Below are 27,151 nucleotides of genomic sequence, written 5' to 3'. Positions count from 1 at the left end.
GCCGTTAGCGGGCATTCTCTCGAAGGAAAGAAGAGAGGAGCACGAGGCAGTGCACACGACACCTCACGCTGGCCTCTGTCTTGGCTCCCGGAATTTTGTTCCCACTTAAAACATACTACATTTTATTGAGTAGCAGTTTGCATAAATGACAGGACTTCTACGATAAAGTTTCAGCTCCCCAGCTGCGGGGCTCGGCCCCTTCTGGGCACTGAGGGCGCAGCGTCTGCGCGGCCCCCGCGGCCCGTGCCCGCGGCCCAAGGAGCACGGGGAGCGCGGGTGTGAGCCCTCCAGCCGAGCCTCAGCACCAGCGAGGGGGCCCGTCTGACTGCGGGGAGAGCCGCGGCCGATTACAAACCCGGGCGGCCTGCAGGACCTGGCAGTGACTTTGGGCATGGTTAAGAATTTCCGACAATTCATGGCAAACACGCAAAACAATGGCAACTAGCCAATAAAGCAAAGGGTAAGATTTCCCAGCTTTTCGTTTTCAGCTTCTTTCCCCACTGATTTGCTAATATAAAAATTATTGTATTACTCATTGTGACAATCGTTTCACAATCAGTTTTATGTACCTCATTATTTCAATTATATTCATTAATCACAGCACCACATTAGTCATAATGATGAACTAACCATGAAATAGGAATAACTTATCTTTCCACAGAGCAGACACTGTAGTCCTACATAACCAGAAAACAACATTTACAATGCATTTTTATACATAGCTCATGTTTATAATATGTACAAGTGCCTACTCCATATTTTCATGAAGTTCTAACATGACCCAGGCAGAATCCTAACCCCAGGCCTGCTACTTCCACAGCCCTTCTCCCCGCCATCTTCTAGCGAAGCTCTGAGCAGCACCCTCTGACGCCTTGTCCCCTCTCATCCCACACCTACCTACCGGCAAATCTACCCTCAAAATATGTCCAGTATCTTACCACTTCCCGAAATACTACACCTCAACTCCTAAAACAACATTACTGAAATATAATTAACATACAATTCAGCCACTTAAAGTATATGATTCAACGGTTTTTAGCAATATTGACAAGAGTTGTGAAATCATCAGCACAATCTGTTTTAGAACATATTCATTACACGAAAAGAAATCCTGCGACCATGAGAGGTCACTCGGTTTTGGGGGTTCCACTGCCCACTACATTGCCCCCTGGCTAGAGACGCTCCACGGGAGCAGGGGTTCTGCCGGCTTTGCTCGCTGCATCCACAGCAGCCAGGCCAGAACAGCATCTGGTTCAGAGTCGACATCCACAAAACATTTGCTAAACAAATGAGCCAAAGGAAAACAGAACGGAGAACGGGAGTGTTAATCCACATTTTAGACTTCTGTATCCTCTACTGCAGAGTTTTACTCAAAAATATTAGGTTGGAGATGGCCAATTAAGCACTGTTCACTTCCGTGCGGGTATTTCAACCTTTTCAGGCTTTTGCTGTCAAACCCGTAGAGATCACATAAAGAAGAGATGTCTTAAATGCCAATATATAGATCTGAAAAAACTGGGAGTATCTCCAAAGAAATGAATATATCTTTCCTTTGCATTCATATTCACTATGAGGCTTTAACCTCAAGAACGACTATAATTCCCTGTACAGGATCCTGGTATCACATCCCCTATTAACCACGAGATTGCTTACATGGAACAATGAAAACCAATGATGCTCACATAAGATCAATTAAATTATTAGTTTTTTACCTACAAAAATTTTCTAGCAACCTGGAGTTTTTTTTTTTGTTAATCTTCAAAATTTTAATTTTCTACCAACTGTAGAAAGATCTTTTTGGGGAAATCACAGCTTTGGGGTCAGACTCACCTGGGCTAAAATCCTAGTCAGATGACTGAGGTTGGGATGTTGTTTAACTTTTCTGGCCTTTAGTTTCCTCGTCTATAAAATCACATTCATAATTAGAAAGTTTCTGTGAGGATTAAATGATGTACTGTAGGAAAAAGGCCTTACCCAGAAAATGGCCACTTTCTCTCCTTCCTTCCTTGCCCCCTTTTCCCTTGTCACTCAGCTATTTTCCTCATCTCCATATATTCTGATTGCCACTCCTGCCTCACACAGAAGCCAGGCTCTCAAAAGCTCTGACAGCTTCTCCATCCCTGACTTCCAGCCACGCTGCTGAGTTCTCGCTCAATGGTCCCCTCTGCCCTATTGCCCACTGATGATCTTGCCCCACTTCTGGAAAGACTCCTTGCCCCCGTCTGTAACGCTTTCTTCCCTGGTTCTCCTTCACCTTCCTGGTGTATCCTCAGCCCCTTGGCTGATCTCTTCCTGTCTGCGGATCGGTGCTTTTTCTGGCACAGCGGCCCCCAGCTGTGTGTGGCCTAACCCCTGAAACATGACTTGGGATGCGCGCTACGTCTAAGACACACATCAGATTTCAAAGACTCAGTACAAACATTCGAATGTAAAATGCCTCTTTAATAAATTTTATACCAACTCTATGTTGAAGTGATAAAATTCTGAATAGATGTGTTAATAGAATATATTGTTAAAATTAATTCCACCTATTTCTTTCCACTTCTTTTACTGTGGCTTCTAGAAAATTTAAAACTATAGATGCAGGTCACATTACATTTCTCTTGGAAAGCACTATTCTAGAGGATCTTGTCTTTTTCTCCTCCCTCCACTCTCCCTAGCAAGAACATCCACTTATGCGGCTTCAGCTTTGTGTTCACTCCCGTGTCTGATGTCTAACCCTCACCTCTCTCTGAAGCTCCAGGGCAGAATTTCAAAAGTGCGTCTACATGAATATTCCACCAGCATCCCAGAGGAAAATGCGCCAAATTCAACTTATCATAGTCCTCCCAATAAATACCTGCTAGATATTTAAATGGAGCAATCCTTCCTCTCTCTTAGATAACAGCACTATTATCTTATCAATTGCATAGGCTAGTACCTCTGTGGAATATTCTTAAAAAATTTCTTCCCCTCATCACCCCTTGCATAGGTTGGGGTTCTTTTAGCAACCATCAGAACCTACTCTGGCTAATTTTAACAGTAAAGAAATGTATTAAAGGATATTAGAGAGCTCGCAGATCCAGAGAGCCAGACCTGAATGCTCTGTAGCCAGCAAGAGCACCAGTGCCTGTCCACACTGTGGGATGGGCTGTGCGAAATGCTGTGACTGCGATGGAGAGCCGACAGCTAAGCTCATGCCAACTCTGTGGAGTTAGCCCCGACCACAAAAGCAGCTCTTCTACTGCTGGCCCCTGGGATTCCACACCTGGCCGGAGTCGCCTTCCCCACTTGCAGCTTCCCCATGATGCTCAGTTTGAAACAGAAGTCTTCCATGCATTCATTTGATCCGTGGATGCTAGGCAACATACCTGCACCTCTCCCGCAAGGGCTGAGGAAAAGACAGTTTTCTGGCTCCTTTATAATGTCACAAATTACCAAAATGTAAGGAATGTGTTAGACAGATATACCTGACAAATTTGGGCCACCATCCACATTCATTCGTTATATTTTAAAACTTCTAAGCTTCACAAGTTCCTTATATTTGTTTCTTCCTTTGTATCTTTCCTCCTATAGCCTAGTTTTGCTTGCATTATTTCAAGTTTCCTAAATGCTCTTCCTAACACCAGTAAATCATGCTTTCCAGTCTTCATGCTGCCATTAACATATGACATAGAAACATGCGTTAGAGCGTGCCTCTTATCCCCGGAAAATCATTCTGTGACTCCCATTGCCTACACACAAAAAATTAAACAGCATTCAAGGCTTTCAAGGATCTGGACTTAAATACATTTTCAGCCTTTCTTACTAGATTCCTCACTCTCCTTCACATCTTACTGCTTGCCTCTTTCAAATACTTAAGACTCCTTGACCACCTGAGTTCGCTCTCAAGTAAACTCTCCTTGGTGCTGCTCACTAGCTGAGTTTGGACACATTGCTTAGCCTTTCTCAGTTTCAGTTTCCTCACCGCAAAATGAGGCCAAACTGACCTTGCAAGTTTGCTGTGTGGATTACTGCCAAATGCGTTCACATGGCACCTGGAATTTAACAAGCATCGCAGAAAATGTTGCTCTTAGGACCATGTGACTGTGTTCTTGACGATTTCTCAGCTTTCAGGAATGCCTTCACCACAATTCTCCGCCTAACAGAATCCAGTCTCTCCTTCACAGCACTGCTCATGTCAACCTCTTCATGAACACTCCTGTCAGGAAATATAAGGGCTCTTTCCCGTCTTCTTCCAGAGCCAAGCATCTCTTCAGGTATTTAGCACACATTCCACTGCCTTGTAATGAGTTTATTGTCTAAATGTCTGTGATTCCAATTTGGTGTCCAGATTGCCTAACTTGGTATGTGGCACACATTTAATGGTTAATCATTACTTACTAAACTCAACTGACTTTTCTCTGGATCTGACCCCCTGTATTCTGCAGATTTACTACAGACGCTTTATTATAGGAGAGCAATAAAATATACCTCATTTTTACTTCCCATCAATATGTGCAATCTTAGTCAAGTCATTGACCATTGCTGGGTTCAAATGGACTATTTCTCAGCTGGGAATAATTACATCTTATGCACCAACAGGCAGGGGCCTAGAGGGGTCTTCCAACTGAATACTCACCGATGATTCTATAGCACTGCTCTTACTCCTTCACATGGTCTGAAGACTAACATAGATGGAAACAATTTCTTTTTTAATTAAGAAAAGCTCTTCCTTTTTCCCTAAATGTACTTTCACATGGAAATTCTGGAGCTATTTTTACTTCTCCTTGTAGAAACTTTAGGAAGAAAAAGAAGTAAGAGTGTTTATGGGTAAATCGGAGGTACGATAAGTAAGCCAATGTCTGTGCAGCGGGACAAGCTGAGCTTATCAACTTCACATAGTCCTTTGCCACTCTTCTAGCCACAGGCCTTCTTGCTGGTCCTACAGCGGTTGACCTTGTTTCTCAGATCTTGGCACTTGCTTTGCCTTAGATGCTTACTCTGTATCTCCCCAAAGGTCATCCACACACTCGCTCAAATGCCAGTAACTCAGAAAGTCCTTTGCCGATCATACATTAGAATAAGTGGCTCTTATCATGATGGTTTTGGATATAGAACCTTTTTCCTATGGTAGCTTATAAGTAGTGAAAATATTTAAATCTTGATTTCCAATATACTGTCACGAAACACTTTCATTTAATCAAATTATTATTTTTCTGTGGCTCTTTGGTGATGAACTAATTCAACTTTATTGTTGGGATTACACAGTCTCTTAGGTAACTAACTGATTATCAGGATTTTAAAACTTGATGATTTGTTATTCTAAATTTGTTGATTGCAGTCAAGTGAATTAAAAAAATGAAAAAGCTCTATTTTTAACTGTATTTTACTATTTCTTACATATGTGCTAATGCTCACAGAGATTGGTAATCTAAATGGACTTTCCCAGGTAAACATAAATACATAAAAAATAAAATAAGTGCCTCCCCTCCCACTTGCTATCTCCTACATCGCTTTACTTTTTTTTTCTTCATGGTAACATAATCAATGCTTTAAGTTTTACTATCTTTATTATTGAACGAATGAATGAATGAGCCCAGAAGGTCCCGTTAGGATGTAAACACCAGAGCAAAGGCTGCTTCGCTCGTTGGGCTGTAGGGAGCGACAGTGCTCCAGGGTCAGCTTTCACGTGGCTTCTTGAGATTTGGCCGGCTACCGCAGAGCTCTCGCCGACTTGGATTTGGTGCCTTTGACAAAGGGTGGTAATGCTTTTCATCCCTCTCATGGCTCCCTGCTTTCAGCATCATCATTTAGCTACTCTTTAGTGACTCTACCGGGAATAGGATACAAATAGAAAGAGGAGAAATAAAAAAAGCCAAGGTAGCTACTTTAACAGAAAGAGTTGAGGTAAAAATTTGGCAAACACTAGGTTATGAAATTATGCAATATGTAGATGGACTATTTCCCAAGGTATTCCTAATTTATCCTTGTTAATGCATGATTATGAATTGACTATATACTCCTCACATATAAACATGCTGTATTTTAAAATAACTTTTCTGAAGAGAGATATAGTTACTTTGTATTACCTAGGAAAAGATAATTGAATTTAAGTTAAAAAAGTATAGTTAATTCTCTTCAAGAAATGACTTATTTTCTAAATCTAGACTTAATAATAACATGATTCATGGTCTATTTAAAAAATAACTACTACATGGGAATTGAAATATTAAGTAATTATTATTATTATTATTTTTTAATGATCTCAATGGCGGGACAAAGAGCGGGTTGTATGTGGCAAGGTCCCTTTCTCTCAGGGCACGGCAGGGGTCCATCAGGCGGGTCACCTTACTAGCGCTGACCAGGTACCTCCAGATCGGCTGGTTCAGGACTCTGTTCCTGGGAGAGGCTAGAACTGTAATTAAGTCAGGTACCGAGTCTTGGTTTGGTGACGTGGGGCTTAGCATGTGTGACTCCATTTTGGGCCTGCTGTCTCTTTTTTTACAGTCCTGAGTGAAATTTTCAAACATTTGAATTCATTTTCCGCTTGCTGGACTTCTGTTTGTTTTCCTCCACTCTCTGAGGTCAGGGGTTAAGTCTTTTTTTTTTTTTTTTTAAAGATTTTGGTTTTTTTTCCTTTTTCTCCCCAACCCCCGGTACATAGTTGTATATTCATTGTGGGTCCTTCTAGTTGTGGCATGTGGGACGCTGCCTCAGCGTGGTTTGATGAGCAGTGCCATGTCCGCGCCCAGGATTCGAACCAACGAAGCACTGGGCCGCCTGCAGCGGAGCACGTGAACTTAACCACTCGGCCACGGGGCCAGCCCCTTAAGTAATTATTTTTTTTCCTTTCAATGATTTTTTAGAATGATATAGATTCACATAAACAAGCTGTACAGTTGGTGTTCATTTCCTAGAAATCTAGTGAAATGTACCTGATAAATTCAACTTTCGCCACAAAGCCAAAATGAGAAATCAAAGAGTTAAACAGCCTTCCCCCTTCACAACATGTTCCACCTATTTGGGAATACATGTTTTAAAGTCTGGCAGCAAACAGAGGGATAGAATGCGAAGCAGTCCACTTAGAGGCTTTCTCTGCAGAAATAATTTAGTATATTCCAATTTGACCAAAATAGTGAGGAACTGATAATTCCATTTAAAAGAAAAAAGTAATAAAGGAAAAGCAAATATTTTCTAGTACAATATTTAAATTACCAGATTAAAGTATTAAAATGTTTATTAAGTGACACATAATCAAATTCAAAACAGAAATAGAGGAAAAATGATCCCACCTGAGAACTGAGAACACTCTGGCCATTTTGCCTATTGCTCGGATTTTGTTCCTTATCACCTCCTTCCGGGCGGCAGCTGTTGCTCCTATATTTTAAAACAGAGAGTTGAGCAGTCAGTGACTTTTCATCTAACAATTATTTTACAAATTTACACATATAATAGACCAGTTATTTTTTCCCCTCCTCTAAAAGGATTTATGTGTAAATCAAGTTTAAAAACCTAATGCTTCTGGCCATTAACACTTGGATGTGATTCTTGAGAGGTCCCCAAAGTGCCAGAGTGGGTTCTGAGATTTCCAGGGGGCAGTGGTAAAGAGCTAACTGAACCATCACTGAGCAGACAGGTGAGTTCCAGCCCGTCTCCTAACGGAGCTCCCTTCCCATCTGATTCTGCACAGAGAGTGCGCATGGCAGGCAGCGGGACGGGAGCCACCAGGGCCTTCTCCTCATCTCCCGTCTCCACGCTGGGTAGACGGGTGCAGGAAACCAGTTTGTCAAAAGTGCTCCTTGCAAGTGATCAGCCAGGGAGTCTCAGCTCCCTATGTTCCCTGCATCATCATTTAGATTATTTAATGGCCATAAAACATTTCTTTCAGTCCTTGATACTTTTTCATCTTCTGATTGGCTCATAAATTCTAGAGGAAAAAGCAGAAAACTACTGAATTGGATTTAGTGAGAGACAGTGGCACATGGTTTACATTCTAGTACTTATGTAATAAAGTTACACATAGATCTGTCTGGATACATTTTACCACTTATTACATTTTCCAAATGGAAAAAAAATCAATCTACATAGGTTTTGTTACTATAGATGAAGTTTCTTTCTTTCTTTTTTTTTAATGAGGAAGATTCCCCCTGAGCTAACATCCGTTGCTAATACTCCTCCTTTTTTTTTTGCTTGAGCAAGATTAGGCCTGAGCTAACATCTGAGCCAATCTTCCTCTACTTTGTACATGGGATGCCACCACAGCACGGCTGATGAGTGGTGTAGGTCTGCACCTGGGATCCAAACCCACAACCCAGGACCACTGAAATGGAGCATGCGGAACGTAACCACTCAGCCACAGGGCTGGCTCTTGAAGTTTGTTTTTTATAATATTTTAAAAATAACACTACATGATCTTTTTTTTTTAAAGATTTTTTAATTTTTCCTTTTTATCTCCAAATTCCCCCAGTACATAGTTGTATATTTTAGTTGTGGGTCCTTCTAGTCGTGGCACGTGGGGCGCCACCTCAGCATGGCTTAATGAGTGGTGCCATGTCCATGCCCAGGATTCAAACTGGTGAAACCCTGGGCCACCAAAGCAGAGCGTGAGCACTTAACCACTCGGCCACAGGGCCGGCCCCAATACTACATGATCTTTAATGGATCCATTCTGTTTCTTTCTTAAATTCCCAAGGTATGTTTGGAGAAGAGCAAAACACAGAAAAACACCTCTCTTGTTAAGACTTTTAGAACCCAAGGTAAAAGGAACGAGATGTCCTTTCTATACATCACACGGGGCTTTGTAGGAAGTGTGACCACAAGCAGATTGTCTTTCTAATTCTACTGCCGCTAACAGAAATACTACAAAGATTCTGTTCAGATGCTATCAGAAATGCTCTAATTCCAGTCAACAGTGTAAGCCACATAATTTGCTCCGAGACTGCACTCTCTAGATGATAAGTGGTGTAAATGTTGGTCTTTTAATTTGTGATAAGAACAAGCTTTCTGACCTTTTTGGAAGGAAAGATTTCTGCTGTTTCCTTTACAGGGAATGTTTCCCTTTTAAGAATGTGACTTGGAATCTTTTTCATTGTTCCATAGGGTCAAACAGTTAATCACCACCCTAACATTCCTCTAAGGAAGAAAATTCATACCAACACTCACATGATTTTGAAGTGTTGGAGAAGGCCTCCGCTTTTTGCTACATCCTAAAAAAGTGAAAATACAATGGGCTCCTTTCTTCTCCTGGTGGGGTTAATCTGTCAGAGGGGATCCTAATGCACACCCATGGATGCACCCATGGGTGTCCCCAGAAAGTGCCCCAGGGAGCTGGCTTCCCCCATCTCCCCTCTGACTTGACAGCCTCAAACGGCTCATATTCGTGTCCACTTCCTTCCCTGTGTGGCAATCACACCATGGCAGGTATCTCCCAACACACCTGAAAGGCAGGACTTACTAGTGCCAGCCATTCTGCCCAAAAACAGTGGAGTCAGTTTAAATGCATATGGCAGAAAGTCGTTCTCCAATCCAGTCTTTCTGATAATCAAGTGGAATTGGCTCCTTCAATTATACTCTATTGACCAGAACATTGGAGGGGAAAACGGAGTGTGTGTAGACCCTGCGTCAAACTTTATTCTGACTTTCTAACAATATTTATTATCTATGATTTGTGATTAAAATTTTTTTACACAATAAATTCTGTCCTAGAGACCATCTAAAAGACTGAAGTTTCTGTGCTTGGATTTTCAATGATTTATGATCAAGAAACTAATAAAGGACATTTGTTAAGGAAAAATAAGCTGGTCACTTAAGGTGGTTTTCCTATATATTTTTTTTTTCAGTTATTCAGTTAAATGCTGCTTTTGGTCTAACTATGGAGTCCGCTATTTCTACTCTCAGTTTAATATTCCCCAGTCTGATGGACCCAATCACTCAGAGGTCACCTTGTCGTAAGTGTGGGAAAAGACACTAACCCTCTCCCAGATTATAAAATCAATCTGATAGACACAAAGAGTGGAAAGTATGGGAGAGCTCCAAAAATGGTGACTACGTTTAGAAGCACAACAAGAAAAGCAGCAAGAAGGAGTAGTTAAATGTCTAGAAATAAAATTGTATATATTTAAGAGAAATGAGAAGGGGAAAACGTAAAATCAAATAAGTGAAAAATATCTAAGAAGGATAATCTCCCAGCAAGTTCTCAATAAAAGACTTGTAAAAACCATAACCAGAGCAAAGAGAAGCAGGAAACTACACTGGAAAGGGAGGGAAAGCAATGACGTAGAGTCGTTCTTCTCAGCTCAGTGTGAGCTGATGCTCACAAAAACACCCAAACAAATGCTGAATTTTCGGTGTAAAACGAACACTCTGACAGCCAAAGCCAATTTACCATTCCTTCTTTTTCAGATCTAATGCCTCCCTGGAGAGTTGCTGCTGGCGCCATTGAGTCGATTTCGACCCCCAGCACCCCTGTGGATGCCCAGTGGAGCCCCGCCCACTCTGTCTGTGCCATCCCTCTCCCCATGGAGAGCGTAACAGCCATCGGCTTGCCATAGTCAGAGTCGTGCTCCCAACACAGGGACGCACAGCACATCACAGCATTTCTCTAAGTGAAGAATGTGGTCCCTTTTCAAATTCCTCAATAACCCCGGTAAGTAAGAGGTGTGACTACTCCTTTCATAAAACTGGGATATATTTACTCAAAAAGTCAAATAAGCTGATCATAAACAGTTATCAGAGAGATTAAAAACTGATGTCTCTTAAAGTTTTACCCTGGGGATTACCTTCAATATTTTCCAAAAAATCAAAATAAAAAATTAATACCACACATTTATAACCTCACAAAAATTTAAAATATCCAAATAAAATATCTGATTTAAAATGTAATTGAACTTAAAGGAGCTGAACAATAACAGGATAGAATTAAGTTTGGATACAAAGGTCCCTGCTTATTTAGCATTTCTATTCTTGGTTTTCGGTATTTTACAGAAATCATTAAAACTCTTTAAAAAACTTATGTTCCATGACAAGTCCACAGTTCGTATTCAACAGACAGATCAAGGAAAAGGCATGTTTTTCAGAACTTTACCAGCTGCCACATGCATATACAACGTCATAGTCAACATCCTGGAATGCGCTCTGTTGAAGCTGTGGAAATGACCACGGCGGCTCAAATGGAAATTCACTATGTTGGATAAGGAAGGCATGTGAAATACCTTTTACATTAAAAACGTCATAACTACTTTTCACTGAAAACAATGTAATCACTCATTTTAACCTGAAAGTCCCAACTTCTGAAAAGCAACATTTCATATATTTGAAAAAATAATTTTAAGTAAAATTTCACTTTGTGTTTCCATCAAATAATTATTACTGTTTTCTTGGACTTCTCTCTCTCTCATCCCTTAAGTTCTAATCTTTTACGCCTGTGGTATTAGGCTACCATGTCGAGAATCTAGGCAACCCTGCACGCTCAATCTTCCTCAGAGTGGAGGAGGCTGACGTACAGACCGAGGGGACCTTAAAGGATGTGCTCTCCCCGTGTCCTTCCTGACCTTAACTCAGCACCTTGCTGCTTCTCACAAGTCATAGCTGTCTGTGCCGAGCGGCCTGGTGGGTGAGGGCTGCACCCACAGGGGCATGCGGCCTCTGACGGGAAGAGGAAATGCAGCGGCGTCCTGAGACGCGGGCCACGCGGGGTGTCCGCACGCACTGCAGATGCTGGTTCTGTCACCTGCGTACAGTCCCACCCTGTAAGCTTCTACGATAAATTCCTCAGTTTCCACTGAATTCAGGGCGTGGAGACAGTGCTCTAGAGAACAGAATTTATTGCCCCTATCATTTTCTTTAAGTGTTCTTGTGAATTCTATCCTACATAGCCTGCCCTGTGCTAAGTGCTAGCAACAGAGATAGAATACAGCAAGGTCCCTGCTTCAGGAGAGCACGGAAAGACGACAGAGGGCTGTGACGGGCGTTCCAGTGGAAGCTGCAGCGGTGTGCACAGCGGGCTGCTGACAGCTTCTCAGAGTGCACGAGGGCATCTCTTCTCAACGCACGTTCAGTAACTTCAGGCTGCGAGCCTGAAATCAGCTGCAGGTGAGAGAATTGATGCCATGGAAGTCTGCGAACGCTACAAACCAGGGCCATCCTCCCCCAGGTGAACGGGTTGTTAAAATATAGCAGCCCATCACTGGAAGTAGATGCTAACTGCCTGGGGGCATGAAGAAAACGTTTACCAAAACAGTGATACTTGAAAGATTAAAGTATAAGCGAGTCAAAGAGTAGGGAGAATGGATATTCTCTGCAGTAGGAAGAGAATTTTCAAACATGTGGAGGCAGCAACATTCATGTTTCCTTGACACAATGGGTGAGAAGTCTGGTGTGTATGGACTTTGGATACATCGGGTGAGAGGAGAAGCAGGAGGTGCCTGGGGCTAAGCTGTAAAAGCTTTAGAGCAGCAGTACGCCCAAACACGAAGTCCAGACGTTAGCATACTGTAACAGCGGTAAACAGAATCCACTTGTCACTTGCTCCCCGAAAAAAGGAAGAAAAAATTGTATTGATGGATGGGCGGAGAGAGAGATATGTGACAAAGCGAATATAGCCAAATGTTAATTGTAGAAAGTAAGTGAGGGTATCAACTACACAATTCTTTCAACATTCCTGTATGTTTGAAGCGTATTGTGATGAAATGTCAAAAAATACTTGGAAGAGGCTGGGTTTTCAGGGAAAAAGAGAGAGCAGCTTTGAGAAGAGAGGTCTCCCTTTCTTTGTGGCACGTGAGGGATGCAGAGCTCGCCAAAGGAGGCACTGAAGGAGAAGTCTCCATTTGGGGACACTCGGCCTCCCCTCCCTCCCTCTCCAGCCAGCTCCAGGAGAAACCCGACTGGTAAGATTTTGTTTTATAAGCCAAATCCAACAGAATTGAATTGCTTTCAGTATCTTTTTGCAAGTGTAAGAAATGAAGATGATCAGGTACATAAAAACTTTACACACAAATATCTTAGAAAATAGGAATATTTTCATATTATTAGAGTGAAAAAGGAGCTTTTAAAAAATTGAGTTGTTTACTCTTTAATGAAAATAGTAGCAGAAATTTTCTACTTTACTATACTGGTCTCAAATGTTTTGCTATTATTTAGGCTTCTTTCTTTAAAGAACTTTTAACTAATACAAGTATATCATAGCAAATTTTTAAAATGAAATATACTATATAAAAAGGTGTGCACATACACTAACATACACATACATCTTTTTCAAAGGAAAGATGTATTTTAAGAACTATATTTTGCTGGGAGGCTTTAAATCTCTTTAACCTTTTAATTCAAATTCTAAGAAAATAATACAGAAAATTCACCACTTTTCCAAACATGTTAAAAGTTAAAGTTAATCTCTGCAGGAAACCTATTCTACTTGAAAGTAAAATTTTATCATGGTTTATTATTATTGACTCCAGATTTTATTTTTCATCAGAGTATAATTACTGAATTTAAATAAAGGCTATTGATGGAACAAAGCATAAGGCGTTGAGATAAGAAATATCTTTTGTTGTGTTATACCGAAGACAAAAATGTGTTTGGTTTCCATCCAAACTCAACAGTTTTGAAATACAAGATAGAGTGCAAAAACATATGTTTTCAGATGCCTCTAAAAGCCTTGCATAATTGGTCTCCATAGCCTTTTACAGATGATGATCAATTTATAAGGATACAGACTGTCTTATTTGGGAGAAGAAATGCCCCAAATTGGCCCCCATAAGGCTGCAAGGCCATACCACGTGCTATAATCCCTAAATCTTATCTTTCTTGTCTTTTCTCTCCCTGACCTAGTTTAACAAAAACAAATGTTGGGCTTCTATATCCCAACAAAGTGATGCTCTCCAGAAATTACTCAGACATCTGCCCAGGTATGCTCTTGGCTATGTGTATAACAAGTGCTTCACTGCACTTCCCTCCACCAGGCGCTGGTCCTTGGATTTAGGGACAGCACCATAAGCACTGAGTAACTGTGTTCACTCTGATGGACTAGTTTTAAAACTGCAGCCTTTAACTTTTTCTTTTTTTTTTTTGAGGAAGATTAGCCCTGAGCTAACATCCGCTGACAATCCTTCTGTTTTTACTGAGGAAGAGTGGCCCTGAGCTAACATCTGTTGCCAATCCTCCTCTTTTGGCTGAGGAAGATTGGCCCTGGGCTAACATCTGTGCCCATCTTCCTCTATTCTATATGTGGGTCACTGCCACAGCATAGCTTGATAAGCAGTGCATAGGTCCACACCCAGGATCCAAACCAGTGAACCCTGGGCTGCAGAAGTGGAGTGTGTGAACTTAACTGCTACACCACCAGGCCGGCCCCTAAATTTTTTACTCATTCATCTACAAAAGAATATCCTCCAAATACTACTACTCCCACCTCCAAGTTTAAATAGTTGTAAAGAATATAATATTGTATAAAATTGTAAACATTGCTATTTTAAAATTAAATGACTACATTACTTTTATTAGCCAATGGCATATAAAGTACCACAGCAATTTCATCCCACCATCATCCATTGAGAGAAAAAAAAAAATCTACGAACAAGATATTCATTGATATTTAGAAACCTTATGTTAGTCGTTTTTCTCTTAGAAATTGTATTTCCATTTCAATTTCCCTGATTTTACTCTAGTGAATTATATATGTATACTTAAAAGTATTTTTATCACATTATACTTTGCTATCAAAAATATGTTTAGAAATTTAAATTAAATGTACTTTAAAAATTTTCTGAGACAATAAGGCCATAAGTATTCAAAAATTCCTTTGTAATCAAGATCACAATTAATAGTAGTACATAATTGAGCTAGATAACATAAACGTATGATAAATGTTTACAAATATTTAAAAAGCATAGAAATAAAATTTTATTGGCATGCATTCCTTAATGATAGGGATGGGAAGAAGGTTACACTGCCTTGATTAAGGAGATTTCCTAGACACTAAGTTTGTCCGACATCTCCCTGTTTAGTATTCCAGTGCCAAACATCTCAAGGCAATGTTCATAGTGATTACACCCGGGGAGAACTTTGTCTTTCTGTTAAGATGGGAGAAGGGCAGTTGAGAAAGAGAAGGTGGTAAAGAAAAAGCTGCAAGGAGGCCTGCAGCCTCCACAGGCTGATCACTTTCAGGGAAGAGGACATATGGAAGCTGAGGATGTGAAAATGCATTCCCTCAAAACTCCTCTTGAAACGTCTTTGCATAACCCCAGGAGTGCAAATATTCTGGCCCAAAGGCTGCTGCTCTACCAAGAACTGAATTCCTTAGTTTCTAGAGTTGATAGCTGTTGGAAGATCTCCCTGACTAGCCATAACTTGGGAATCCTGTGTCATGCATTTAGGGTCAGTGCTGGTTAAATCTAGTCCAAAGAGATTGCTAGGAGCTGCTGATAACAAGATAGCAGTATGTATGCTTACGGAGGTTACGATACCAGGCAGAGGAAAAACCTTCTGGATAGCAAATTTTATGAATCGCTGTAAAAATTCACCTTTTTGAGGATTATAACCTAAAATGTTTGGAATACCTTTCTAATTTTGATTCTAGCTCTACCATATTACAATCGATGACAAAATTGGGACATAATGGCTACACACTTCAAATCATTCCAAACCACATATTCTGAATTTCTTCCATATGTGTTTTAGCTCAACTAAAATCTCAGCAAGTAACAGAATCTACCATAGTGTGATATTTGGCATAAGGCTATTCTGTCTTCTATCCCATTTTGAAAGCAACAGAAGATCCTTTAAAATATATTTTTTAAATAAAAATTCTCTCCTGTGTAATGGATTTTAAGAAATGCCAGTATAGCCTAGACTGTTTTTTCCTCACTTCCCTCGTCATAAAACATAACTGAATTCTTTGGACAGGAAGTCTTAGAAACGCACAGACTACTCCCAAATGTCAAATAACTGTCATTATTTGGTTATCTTCCTATGTAGTCAAACGTTACTTTCATTTACAAGTTCTAATTTGATTCCATGGACTTTTGTTCTCTGAGACACTGTGTTCCATCTGTTCAATGACTCCTCAGTAGAGTCACAGAAATTGGCTATAAACATAATTCCAACTTGTGTAAAAATGAAAGTCTTTAACACAGATTAGGAAGCTTCTATTGATTTTTCAAGAAACTATCACATATTTGGCCTAGGCCTTACAAAGGACATCTCAGTTTATTTATATTTACCAAAGAAGAAACTAATAGCACATGATATCCTACTTGGATTACTTCTTTATCCTGACAGAAACACATCAATTTTATAAACTGACAAGTGAAAATAAAAGTAAAATGAAATAAAATAACAAATGTCAAGTAAATAAAGTAGATTTATTGTCTAAATGAGAAACAATCATAATGCTCAGATTTTTAATCTATCAAGGATTATTCTGGATATAGATGAGGATACAGCAGTTAAAAAAGGTATTTATTAAGGACCTAATTGTACATACCTGCTAAATGATGGAAGAATGCATTCAGACTAGAACTTAATTCTGGACTCTTATAGATTTATAAATTTATCAAATACTAGACTGATATTTAAATGTCATCTCTGAAATTATACAAATTGAAGGGAAGAAATCGACAAATATGATAAAATATTATGTTTGATTGTCCCACGTGTTACACTCTAGATAGAAAGTTAGCTGAGTACCATGTGACAGAACAATAAAAAGCAGACTGAAAGAAGTAATGCAGCCCCTTCATGTGACAGAAGAGGAGGGCTGGGGCACCGGCATGCACTGAGATCATCTGAAACAAAGTCACTCAAAGGTGTCCTGATGCTATTCAAGACCTAGGCAGAGTGTTCTGTCAGCACAGGGGGGATGCAGTGAGGTTTTGCCCAGGAAGGAGACAGGCAAACGAGCATCAGGTTCTGGCCAATGATCGGTGCACAGGCATGCCCAGGCATCTGACAGAGGCAGGAAGCTGCCCATGTCACGAGACTTCAACATCACCTAAATATATACAATCCTATCAGGGGAAAGGGATACGCCAATCCAAAATGTACTGGTCGGCCACTGAGGCAGAGTAAAGAAGAGAAGCTGAGGCAAACATCTGAAACATCTAGGGAAGAACTGTCCCGAGGCCAAGGACCTTCAAGTGTTCTGGCTCTACTGCAAGGCTTCAGATCACAAAAACCTGGCTCATCCCCTCTTTTAAGACATATGAAGAAGCTGGCATCTGAGAGGCAGAACAGAACACTGATGAGGAATGTGTGCTCTGGAGTCAACGACCGAGGTTTGAGTCCAGCTCCTCCACTGACTAGATATGCTATCTTGGGCACATCACTGAGCTTCTTTAAGTCTCGCCTTCCTAACTATAAAGTGAGGAATGTTCTAAGTGCCTTATTTGCACTATTTCACAGAATCCACTTGACAACCACATGAGGAGGTACTGTCAGTCTCCACTGTCCTTTGTTTGCCTAAGTCAACAGCTGGAAAGTGGTGACCCAGAGCCAGGGTTCGTTCCAGTAGCAGGCTAACTCGTCTTCGTGGGCAGGCGGAAGAATTAAATAAGGAATGTGTTCATTCATTCTCAGCATTCAACAAATGCACGTGCCAGGCACTGTGCTCCCTGCTAAAGCATGTAGCACAGACCTCTGGTACCTGATAAGCACATACTCAAAAATGTTTGCTATTACTATTAAGAAGGAGGAAATGTTTGTGCAGAAGTGAACATTCCAGTTCCCCTATCAGTTACATTTCTCACTGTAAACTAGAAGATTGATTGTGTGGTCTTCATTAACATCAAACTGCTAAGTTGGGACCTCAGCTGTGTTTTGCGACAACCAGGCTAAAGGCTGGACCCCAGATGATGGTAAATTCACCAGGGGAGAATGCTAGCAGCCAGGATGCTGCTGGCTTTGCTTTGAGAAAAGAATGGACCACTCGAAAAAGAGGCTGACCAAAGAGAATCAAGACTTCTATTTCTAGAGTTCTGAGAAACACTGGGAGAAAAGTTTTATAGCTTCTTACAAGCTACAAGTAAAGATGAATGAGTAAAACAGATTTTTAGCAAAGTGAAAATAAACCTCTTTATAGAAAACACTTTAAAATTTAAATTTTCTGAGCCTTTATTAAACTTTTTCATAGCCTTTGAACCTGCCATCAGAGATCAAACCATTAATCTAAAGAGAATGTTTTCCAAACTCTGGACTCACAACAACTCTGTCTGCAGTTGTTGACTGATTATTGTCACGTAAGGACAATCTTCAGGCTGAGAACTTGGACCCAGAAAATGCTTTAGCATAAAGAGAATCGTGAAAGCTCTGCCAAAAATTCCAGACAAATATGTCTTATTGTCTTATGGCATCAATTTGCCACAAGCTGACATTACTCACCATAATTCCCTCTGTGAAGAAGGCTTTGTTCATGCTAATTACCTCAACCTGTTTGTGAGAAGTGAAGGTTTTCTAAAATATAGAGACATGCATATACACAAAATCTTTGTCTTCATTGAGGAAAGAGAGTTCTCTACTTTAACGCTTTTCAAAGAAAGAATACATTAAGGTTTATAGAATACACGCTTATTTCCCTTCTTATTATGCAACATGGATTTCCTTCTAAAACAAATTTTATAATACATTTAATTGAAGTGTATGCTTAGATATAATAGCTAATGCTTAGCCAACGTCATCATTATTTAAAGGAAGGCTCTGATGCTAAAAAAGCAATGATTTTAAAAACTGTGTAAAAATATTATATATGTGTATAATACATGTATCTATGGAAATATAGTATAAAATCTGGAGTATTTTCTAGAGCCTTATTTTACTGTGAGTATAATATTACGGCCATTAGAAGATGGTATCCAACTAATTAGCTATAATAGGGATATGGCTGTTTTTTTAACATTTAATTTTTTCTGCAAAGTCTGCACTTTCATGCAGTGTGAAAATTACACCAGGTAATAAAGAAACACATTTGTGCAAAATCATGGTAGTATAATAAGAAGAGAAAGCAGTACTTTTGACGCCTCTATTACTGTATCATTTTAATGAGTTACTTAAAAGGATTTTAATTATTGTAATCAAATATGATGAGCAAGACTTGATGATACTGATTAAAATATGATGGCGAACCAGGCACCTTGTGTAATCGTTGGGGCCCCAAAACGTCAGCAGCCATAAATAGGATGGGAATTTATACCCCACTACCTAGAGATGCCCCTGCATGTTTTAGACATGTTTTAATTTTAATGATATACTGGATATAACGATTTGTTTCCTTTTTATGGCATAACCACAGTGAAAAAAAGCAGTTACCTGTACTATAAAGTGCACAAAGCACAGAGGATACATTTATCGTGACAAAAATGACTTAGCTTCAAATTACACACTATTACAGGTAATTGAAAAAAGTATAAACCAAGAAGATATTAACAAAAGTCTCAAAAGAAATTACAAAGCTTTTTACAAATCACTGAATAATCTTTCTTTTTTATATCTTCCTTTTCACTTCCCCAATTACATCATGAAAACTCAGTTATTAGAAAAAGATAAGAGAACTTAAAACTGGTACACTGATATTCATCTTTGCATATAACTTCCTGAAAAATTACATGGATTTCTCATATGGCCATACTTTCTAAAGCAGCAGAATACATAAAGTGTTTTTCGTTTCCTTATTAGGAGTAGAAGAGGACAAGAAAGATGTCCTCTTTGTTTCCTCCTTCAGTTATCAAATATTTTCTCTCAATTCATGCTCCCTCCCCAGCCCTCTGAATCCTCTGTAAGACCAGCAGGTGCAAGATTAGGCTCTTGTGAGAGACGCTCAGCCTGATGAAGGCAAACACCATGTGTGTGTTTGCTGTTGAACACACAGAAAAGGTATTTCATGAATAAATATTTTTACATAGAAAGAAAAATATATGAAATAAAATAGAAATATAATATTAAACTTGAGGTACTCTGAATTTTATTTTCTTTTTTGGCCTTTTTTTAATGATGTCAATTTTCTTTTTATGCTATTATAAAAATAAAATTTTGCTGTTCGCCTCTTTTCAATAATTTGATATCCGACAACCAGAGTTATGGCCCTAATATTTCATTTTCTGGCCAGACTTACATCTCACAGTAATTTTTCTGCACTGGGTGCAAATATTTTTCAACAGCTGCTGCCTGAACCGCTGCACAGCCCTGGTTCTGGCGCGCTCCCTGCTCGCGCCTTCTTTCTCTGCTACTTGGTTGTCTCTCTTCCTCAGCTTCATGGAGAAGGGTCAACTTTAAGGATCAGTCCTCAATTTTCTTATATTTCCTTCCACATCAGCAATTTCAGAGGCGTGTTTCACTCTTAATAGGTTCAATTGTGACTTTTAACTCCAAGCCTCTGTCACCAGCCCAGATTTAGTTCCCAATTTCCAGGACCCATTCCCAAATCTGCCTGGACACCTCCAGAGTCACGTGTATCACTTTTACTCAAACTCTTGTCTGTAACTGAAATTGCCTTTCTCCTGAAACTGAGTTTCCCCATAAATGTTATCATCTTCCCACGCACTGAGGTAAGAACCACCCAAATCAACCTTTGTTTCCTTTGCCCCTTCTCCAGGCCCCACTGATTCTGCAGTTTAAGTATCTGGACAGCCCTTTGGAGCAGCTCCCTTTTTACTTTATTCTTCACACTATCATTGTTCAGACCTAGTTACCTCAATTTTGAGACACTTTATTAAGCTCCTAAATTATACCTGTACTCATGTTTTACTCAGTTTCCTGGCACTTTTCCAACCTTGGAAAAAGTTATTTGCTTTTTCTCAAATATTGCTTCTATTATGTGATTCCTCTGCTTACCAACTACAGGTTATACCTGAGTGCTGACAGAACAAGAATCAGACTGTCACTGTGCTCCTCAGAGCTCTGTTTTGTATGTCTACACATTTCTTTCTATTTCTTATATTGAAATGTAATATTTTCACTCTATACTGTCAATTATTACAGGACATACAAGTTTTTTTCAGGTTGGGTACCTGAAATATAGGATGCTAAAATGAGTTGCTCAGAAACGACAATAATTACAGAACCAGGAAGAGGTCGAAATTAATGGCTCTTAGTACACATGCTGCCAGATGGATAAAGCAGAGGGGCGGGGTTTAAGATGAAATTTATCTTGAACATTCATCATAACAATAAATACAGTTTTGATAGAAAAAAATATGACCAAACCTTTATAGAGGTATTCCTCAAGGACCGATGAGATGCCAGGCTAGTCCCACTAATTCCCAACTTTGCACTTTTAAAAGTTGGGAATGACTTTTAAAAGCTAGACAGAAAGAAGTAGGGAGATACTCTGGAACCTGTGATATTAGATATCAAGAATTATCTAATAATTCAAAGCAGATGACGGCAGATAATTTTCCTGTATACAATTTAGATGGTTTTGTAGAGGCATGCAAGAAACTGCTCTGATCCCATATTCAGTGACTAGCCTGTGGTTAACATTAGAATAAGGCAAAAATGTGGATAAAGGATAAGAGTTCTACCATGTGGTTTGCTCTTTAGATGAAAGCAGAGACATAAATTCCAATTTAATATTACGTCTTTCCAGTGCAGCCTGAAACTGTATTTGGCTTGAAATGTAGTTTTATTATTTTTTCTTTCCCTTCTTATTCTACAGGATTTCGGTTTCACCTCCACAATTCTTTCTTTTTTAGCCAGACTTATCACATATTATAGTCTCAAACAAAATTTGTGTGTGTGTGTGTGTGTGTTTGTGTGTTTATATGTGATCTCAGAGTCTAAGATTTTAGGACCTAAAAGAAAGTTCCAAATAAATAAATATTTCTAAGACATGAAATTGCCGTTAGGTTTCTAATGCTTACCGCTATTGCAGACTTCCTTATTATGATAATTAACAATAAGGAAACCTTTGTGGTGCAGATTGCTTGATTTCTGTCAGCTTTTTCCCCTACTTTGGGATCACTTAGTAATCCTTGGTCTGAAATGAGTCTTCTTCATTAAGGAGAATTAACTATCAAATGAGGTACATCTACTTGGATTTCCTCCTTCTCTAAAATGTTCTGGTAAATAACAACCCCAAATTGAAACCAGACTATCATTTTGTCATCCAAAATCAGAAGAGGAAACAGGAAACAAAGACCCCAATACATAAGAATTAGATCCTCAAAAGACATTCATCGGCATCAGACTGCTTTAAAACTTTTACAAGGTAACAGAAGTTTTGTATTTTATTTTCAACATAAAAGAACCACAAACCAATTCAGAATAGCAACCTTCCTCTAGCTAGGCTATCAGATTCCTTGATTTGTAAGGCACAAGCTAAGGAGGAGAGATTCATGACGTGCTGTGCAGCCAGCAGAAGCCCAGGGGAGCCAGAGGACTTCTGTCTCTCAGATACTCCTACATTTTTAACACAATGAAACACTTACAATGTCTTGGAGTAAACTAAGGTTAAAGAAATTGAATTAAACTGTTTTATTTGCATTTATTTGACTTTTATGGCCCCTATTTCTTTATTTTATAGTATATTTAATAGAACAAACTAAAGTATATTATGTTTAGTTATTAGTGTTGTCTTGTAAAAAAAAAAAAAAAGCATCATGCTGTTTCAAAGAAAAAGATTTCCAGCACTGTAATCACTGGTTGTGGAAAGTTCAACAGGCTGACAAGCAGCCGGGCGTTAGTGTGAATCCAGGCTCTGTGGCTTCCCCAGCTGCGAGGCTGCACGTTCTAACCTCACCTCAGCAAGTCTCAGTCGCTTCCTGTGTCAAACAGGGATGATCACAGCACCTGGATCAACAGGCTGTTCTGACGTCAGAGATGATGTAAGGCATCTGGTAAATTTATATATATATACACACACTTAAAATGAATGACAGTTAATAATTAGAAATTCTTGTTGGTTGAAAGGTAAAATTAGTGAAGAGTTAATACATATAAATGACTGAGAATGATGCCTAACACCCAAGTGTTAGCTGCTGTCATCATCATCACCATTAAATGGTAAAGGGGAGCTGACAGAACCCGAAGGAAAAGAAGCAAAATTAATCCCATACCTCTCCTTCTTCAAGGAAATGAGAAGAATCCCTATTTGCTAGAGACTTTATACACACTAAGAAGTCAGCCTGATATGACGAAAAGATAGTCATGGATTATAAAGGCCCTATTACTCTCTCTGACTTTTCAGTTGACACTGGATTTGGAACAAAATATTGAGAGGGGCTTGATAAATGACTCATGAAGAGATGCCCTCCCCCCTTGGAATAACCAGCAGTTTGAGGAAGAGCTTTGATTAAGTCCTCTGACGTCTTCTCTTCCTGCTTTCTTTCACCCCTGTGGCCCACCAGCCCAGGAGCCTGGCAGGCAGAGCAGAGGGCCTGCCCCCAGAGCACGTGCCTGCAGGAGGGGAGGGTGGGAGGACCGGGAACTTCATCTGAAGGTTGAAATAATTTTACCAAAAAACGAAGAAACTATGTTCTCAATAAACTCTAGTCCCAAAGAGAGTCAAAGAATTCTGGGAAGTTTTACAAGTTGCTCTTTGAGCACCTTTGAAGAAATCCACAGTTTTTGTGTCGTGTTAAATAAAGCACTAAAGAACACTTCTGATTGTTTACTCTGAAATGTATAATATCCTAAGTTAAACATACTTTTAATTAATACTTTTATTTCTGACATTTTCTTTTTTTTCCTTAGAGGTCATATTTATGAGATTTGAGCTAAAACCATTTAAGCATCATAGAGTGAGATTTCAGAGGTCTGCTTAGAAAGAAAAATTCTTCCAAATGCTTTGAAAAGGACATGCACTCCTATAGTTGGAATTAACAGGCTTAAAAGCAACTGCTGATGGGCAGAGCACATGAATTGGAACTAATTATTTTAAAGCAGAGTAAATCACAAAATACATCCTTTCATGTAAGTGACTGAGAGGATGGGTACAGAAAACTCACTCTACGTGAGTCAGTCTTGGTAACGTTCAGCCGTGCAGGAGCACCGTCTGTTGAAGTGTGCAGGCATTTCTGGCTACAGCAGCTGGCACATAGTAGGCACTCAGTATGTGTTTGCTGAGCAAACGGATAAATGTATCATTACAAACCTCCGCAGGTCTGCTTATGCTATACAACATGCTACATTTTTATTATCTGGTCTAAATTATAATTATTGGCTCATGAACTTGACTATGATAGAGATTTGTTAACATAGGAGTATCGCTTTATTAATGCTAATTAACTTTCTTTTGAGGAATAAAAGGATCATAGTGAAAGACAGCTATTGAAAATGTTTGTTGACTTTTAAGATGTAGATTCCATCAGATTAGTATTCTTCCTTTAGAAAAAAAGTCTCTGCCAAGGGAAATACTCTCTCTTAAATGATATCACTATCCTCAGAAAAGAATCTGGATAAAGCACAAAATATCCACTGATCTCCTGATATTTCAAAATAGATCAATATATTTACTTAAGTAAATCCTTACAACTATTCTTGAGCTAACTGTAACCTAGTAAAAGTTTATATATATATAGACATATACACACATATATATTTTTTTTTCTTTCTTCCCTAGATTGAACATCCCCTTGCTGTGTGATATATGACTAACGAATAGTATATGGAGACAAGTAACGAAGACAACAGAAGTTGTGGAAAGGAGAAAAACGAGATGGTGGCAGTAACTGTACACTTTAAATTTACCCTAAGCACATAGACTCCATTTACATGAGTGTATAGATGCCTTTATTTTACTTTTGCCCGCAGCATTGGGTATTTTGCATTTATAAATGTGACCTGTATTAAACCCAAGTAAGCACTAAATCATGCTGTTCAGATACTAACTTTCAGAAAGGGCCACATTCTCTTTTCCTTTTACTGAAGCGCAATTTTTAAAGGTAAAAATCTTATCATTTTAAATTTGCCACAATATCTAGTTTCCCCTGCCACCTTCCCCGTTTATTTTATCATTTGTCTTCTTCTCTTGATACTATCTGTTCACACAGCAGTCTCTCCAGCCAGACTGCAGCTTCATCAAGTCGCAGGTGTACTGCAGCTGAGAATCCTGAGCGCCCCCCGAGGACTCATTATTTAGGAGAGTGACGGTTTAGGGGAGTGAAGGTTGCTCATGCACTTTCCTCCTCTAACTCTATTTTTGTTAGTTTCCATTCATTTTGGGGTGCTTTTTTTAAGACCCAGAGTAATTTTTTTCTCTCCATCTTTACCCTCATGGATCTTTGTCTCTTATAGATAATGTGTCTTCTTCGAGGATAACGAATACCAAATAGTATCTTAAAAAACAACAATCACAGCATATTCACTACTTCTCATTACAGGTATGAAGAAATATTAGGATTGATAGAAATACCAACATATCAATGTGTAAATATCTTCTGTTATCACAGACATCAAAATTTGAATAACCGACAGGAATAACCTCACTAAAGGGCACTTTTAAAAGTTACTCAGTAAATAGTAACATCTGCTAGAAAAGAAAGGATGACGTTTTTTTTTTAACAAGGAGAAAAAAAGTTACTTAGCAATGTGAGCTATCGAAAGATGGTTATTAACATTGTTCACTATTTCAACGATGTTTTCAGGGTAATGGAAAAATTCTCTCACGGTTTTTCTTTCTTATATTTCTTCAAAGTAAATAGAAAATATAATAATATCTTTCATCCTCAATAGGATGTTATGATTTAAACATAATGCAAATCTTAGAATTTATTCTTAGGGTTACCTAGGAGATGCCAAGTAATTACCTGGCAAATAGCAATCAGCGCAAAGACTAAGCCTCTTACCATCAAATCCGTCCTCTTCTGACCCTAGTTCATCATCTGAGCAGATGTTGAGGACATTTACCAGCATCTCAGTCACTGAAAAGAAAAAGGAAAGAAAGAAAAAAAAGTCCAGATTTTCTGTTATAACCTTAATTATCACTCTGGCATTGTGAATGAGCAAGCTCAGCAAATACATTTCTTACCTATATTGTATAGAGAATCTCCTGCAAAGTAGTTTCTATTAAATCCAGACTATAAAAAAGATAACAGGCTTTGTGATTCTATGCACACTTCATGTTTATAGAATTATTAGCTCATGCCTGTGAAATCTAATGGTAACAGTTACTAGTTGTAGGTCAACAGATAATGGACAAATCAAATATGTGAATGAAGTATAAATCTATGAAGGAGAAAATGGTCACTTTAGAATTTTAATTTATTTGCACACTGATGCTGCTAGATCTAGCCCAGATTGCCCATTTCTGTTCACAGGGACTAAGTGAACGCTGGGTCTCTTTTTTATTTTTTCAACCCCTGGAGAACCTAGCACAGTGACAGGCATGTGGTTTTGTGCTTAATAAAAACTGCTGATTGATGAACTAATATATTTGTAGTAGTTTTGAGAATACTGATTTAAAAAATGAATGTGTTGATAGATATATCATTAAATTGTAAATAAAGCACAGGTACGTTTACAAGAAATTCATTTGAGCAAAGAGATTACAATAGGACTACATAAATGTGTTGTAAGGAGAAAATTCGTACTGCATCACTTTTACACTAAGGGGCATGCTATTCACATCTGACATCTATCACGAATGTGCAAAGAAGCTTGTCCACTATTTCTTCAAGAGCTATTTTTTAAAATCAATGTTTTTCTAGAATGGAAGGTATAGGATAAAGAGTAAAACCACAGCAGAGCCAATGTTCATCTAGAGCTTCAGTTTAATTACAACAGTGATTTATGCATATATGCAAATACATTAATATGTTCTTTTAGAATAGATGTTCAAATCTGAGTAATGACTGCGAACAACCCAACTGAAGGGTGTTCAGAGTGGCCAGGAGTTGTCAGCATTTGCACTGCTTCTGTTTCCAAAGAAGAAACAGGTGACATGAACACATGCCACGACCCACCAGGAGCAAGACAGCACAAACACTTATCAGACTGCCAAAATGTGCTTTTGACTTGTTTTAGAATCCAAAGGGAAGATTTCTTCATCGAAATTCATAACTTCCTGGTTTAATCATGTGGGGGCATTTAAAGGAAAAAAAAAGAAATATTGTAGGAAAATAAATATTACATATATTAATATGTTACATACATTTATTAATATAAATAAAAATATTTCAGAAAAATGTGTACCTTTTCTCTAACCACCCCCTCAGGACATCATTTCCTGAAAGACGCGCAAACTCTCATCTGTGTAACAGTGTCCGTTCAC

General features: G+C 39.0%; 1 protein-coding gene and 1 long non-coding RNA gene across 18 annotated transcripts in view; one reads left to right on the top strand and one right to left on the bottom strand.

Annotated features, from left to right (window-relative positions):
• Positions 1-27,151, bottom strand: part of PPP3CA (protein phosphatase 3 catalytic subunit alpha) — a 287,898-nt gene that overhangs the window by 9,418 nt on the left and 251,329 nt on the right. For all 17 annotated transcript variants that reach the window (XM_070614181.1, XM_070614175.1, XM_008522335.2 and 14 more), the window contains 2 exons: positions 25,728-25,802; positions 7,254-7,338 (listed from right to left, as the gene is read on the bottom strand). In XM_070614181.1, coding sequence (XP_070470282.1) covers positions 7,254-7,338; positions 25,728-25,802 — 160 coding nt within the window. The remainder of the gene's footprint in view (positions 1-7,253; positions 7,339-25,727; positions 25,803-27,151) is intronic.
• LOC103552389 (uncharacterized) lies at positions 4-26,309 on the top strand. Its single transcript, XR_545246.2, has 3 exons — positions 4-460; positions 10,363-10,606; positions 24,503-26,309. It is a non-coding gene; the product is annotated as an uncharacterized lncRNA (long non-coding RNA).

This window comes from Equus przewalskii, chromosome 3 (assembly GCF_037783145.1).
Source record: "Equus przewalskii isolate Varuska chromosome 3, EquPr2, whole genome shotgun sequence".
NCBI classification, from domain to species: Eukaryota; Metazoa; Chordata; class Mammalia; order Perissodactyla; family Equidae; genus Equus; species Equus przewalskii.
Note: the sequence above shows the minus strand (reverse complement) of the source record. Positions and strands in the feature narration are given on the sequence as shown.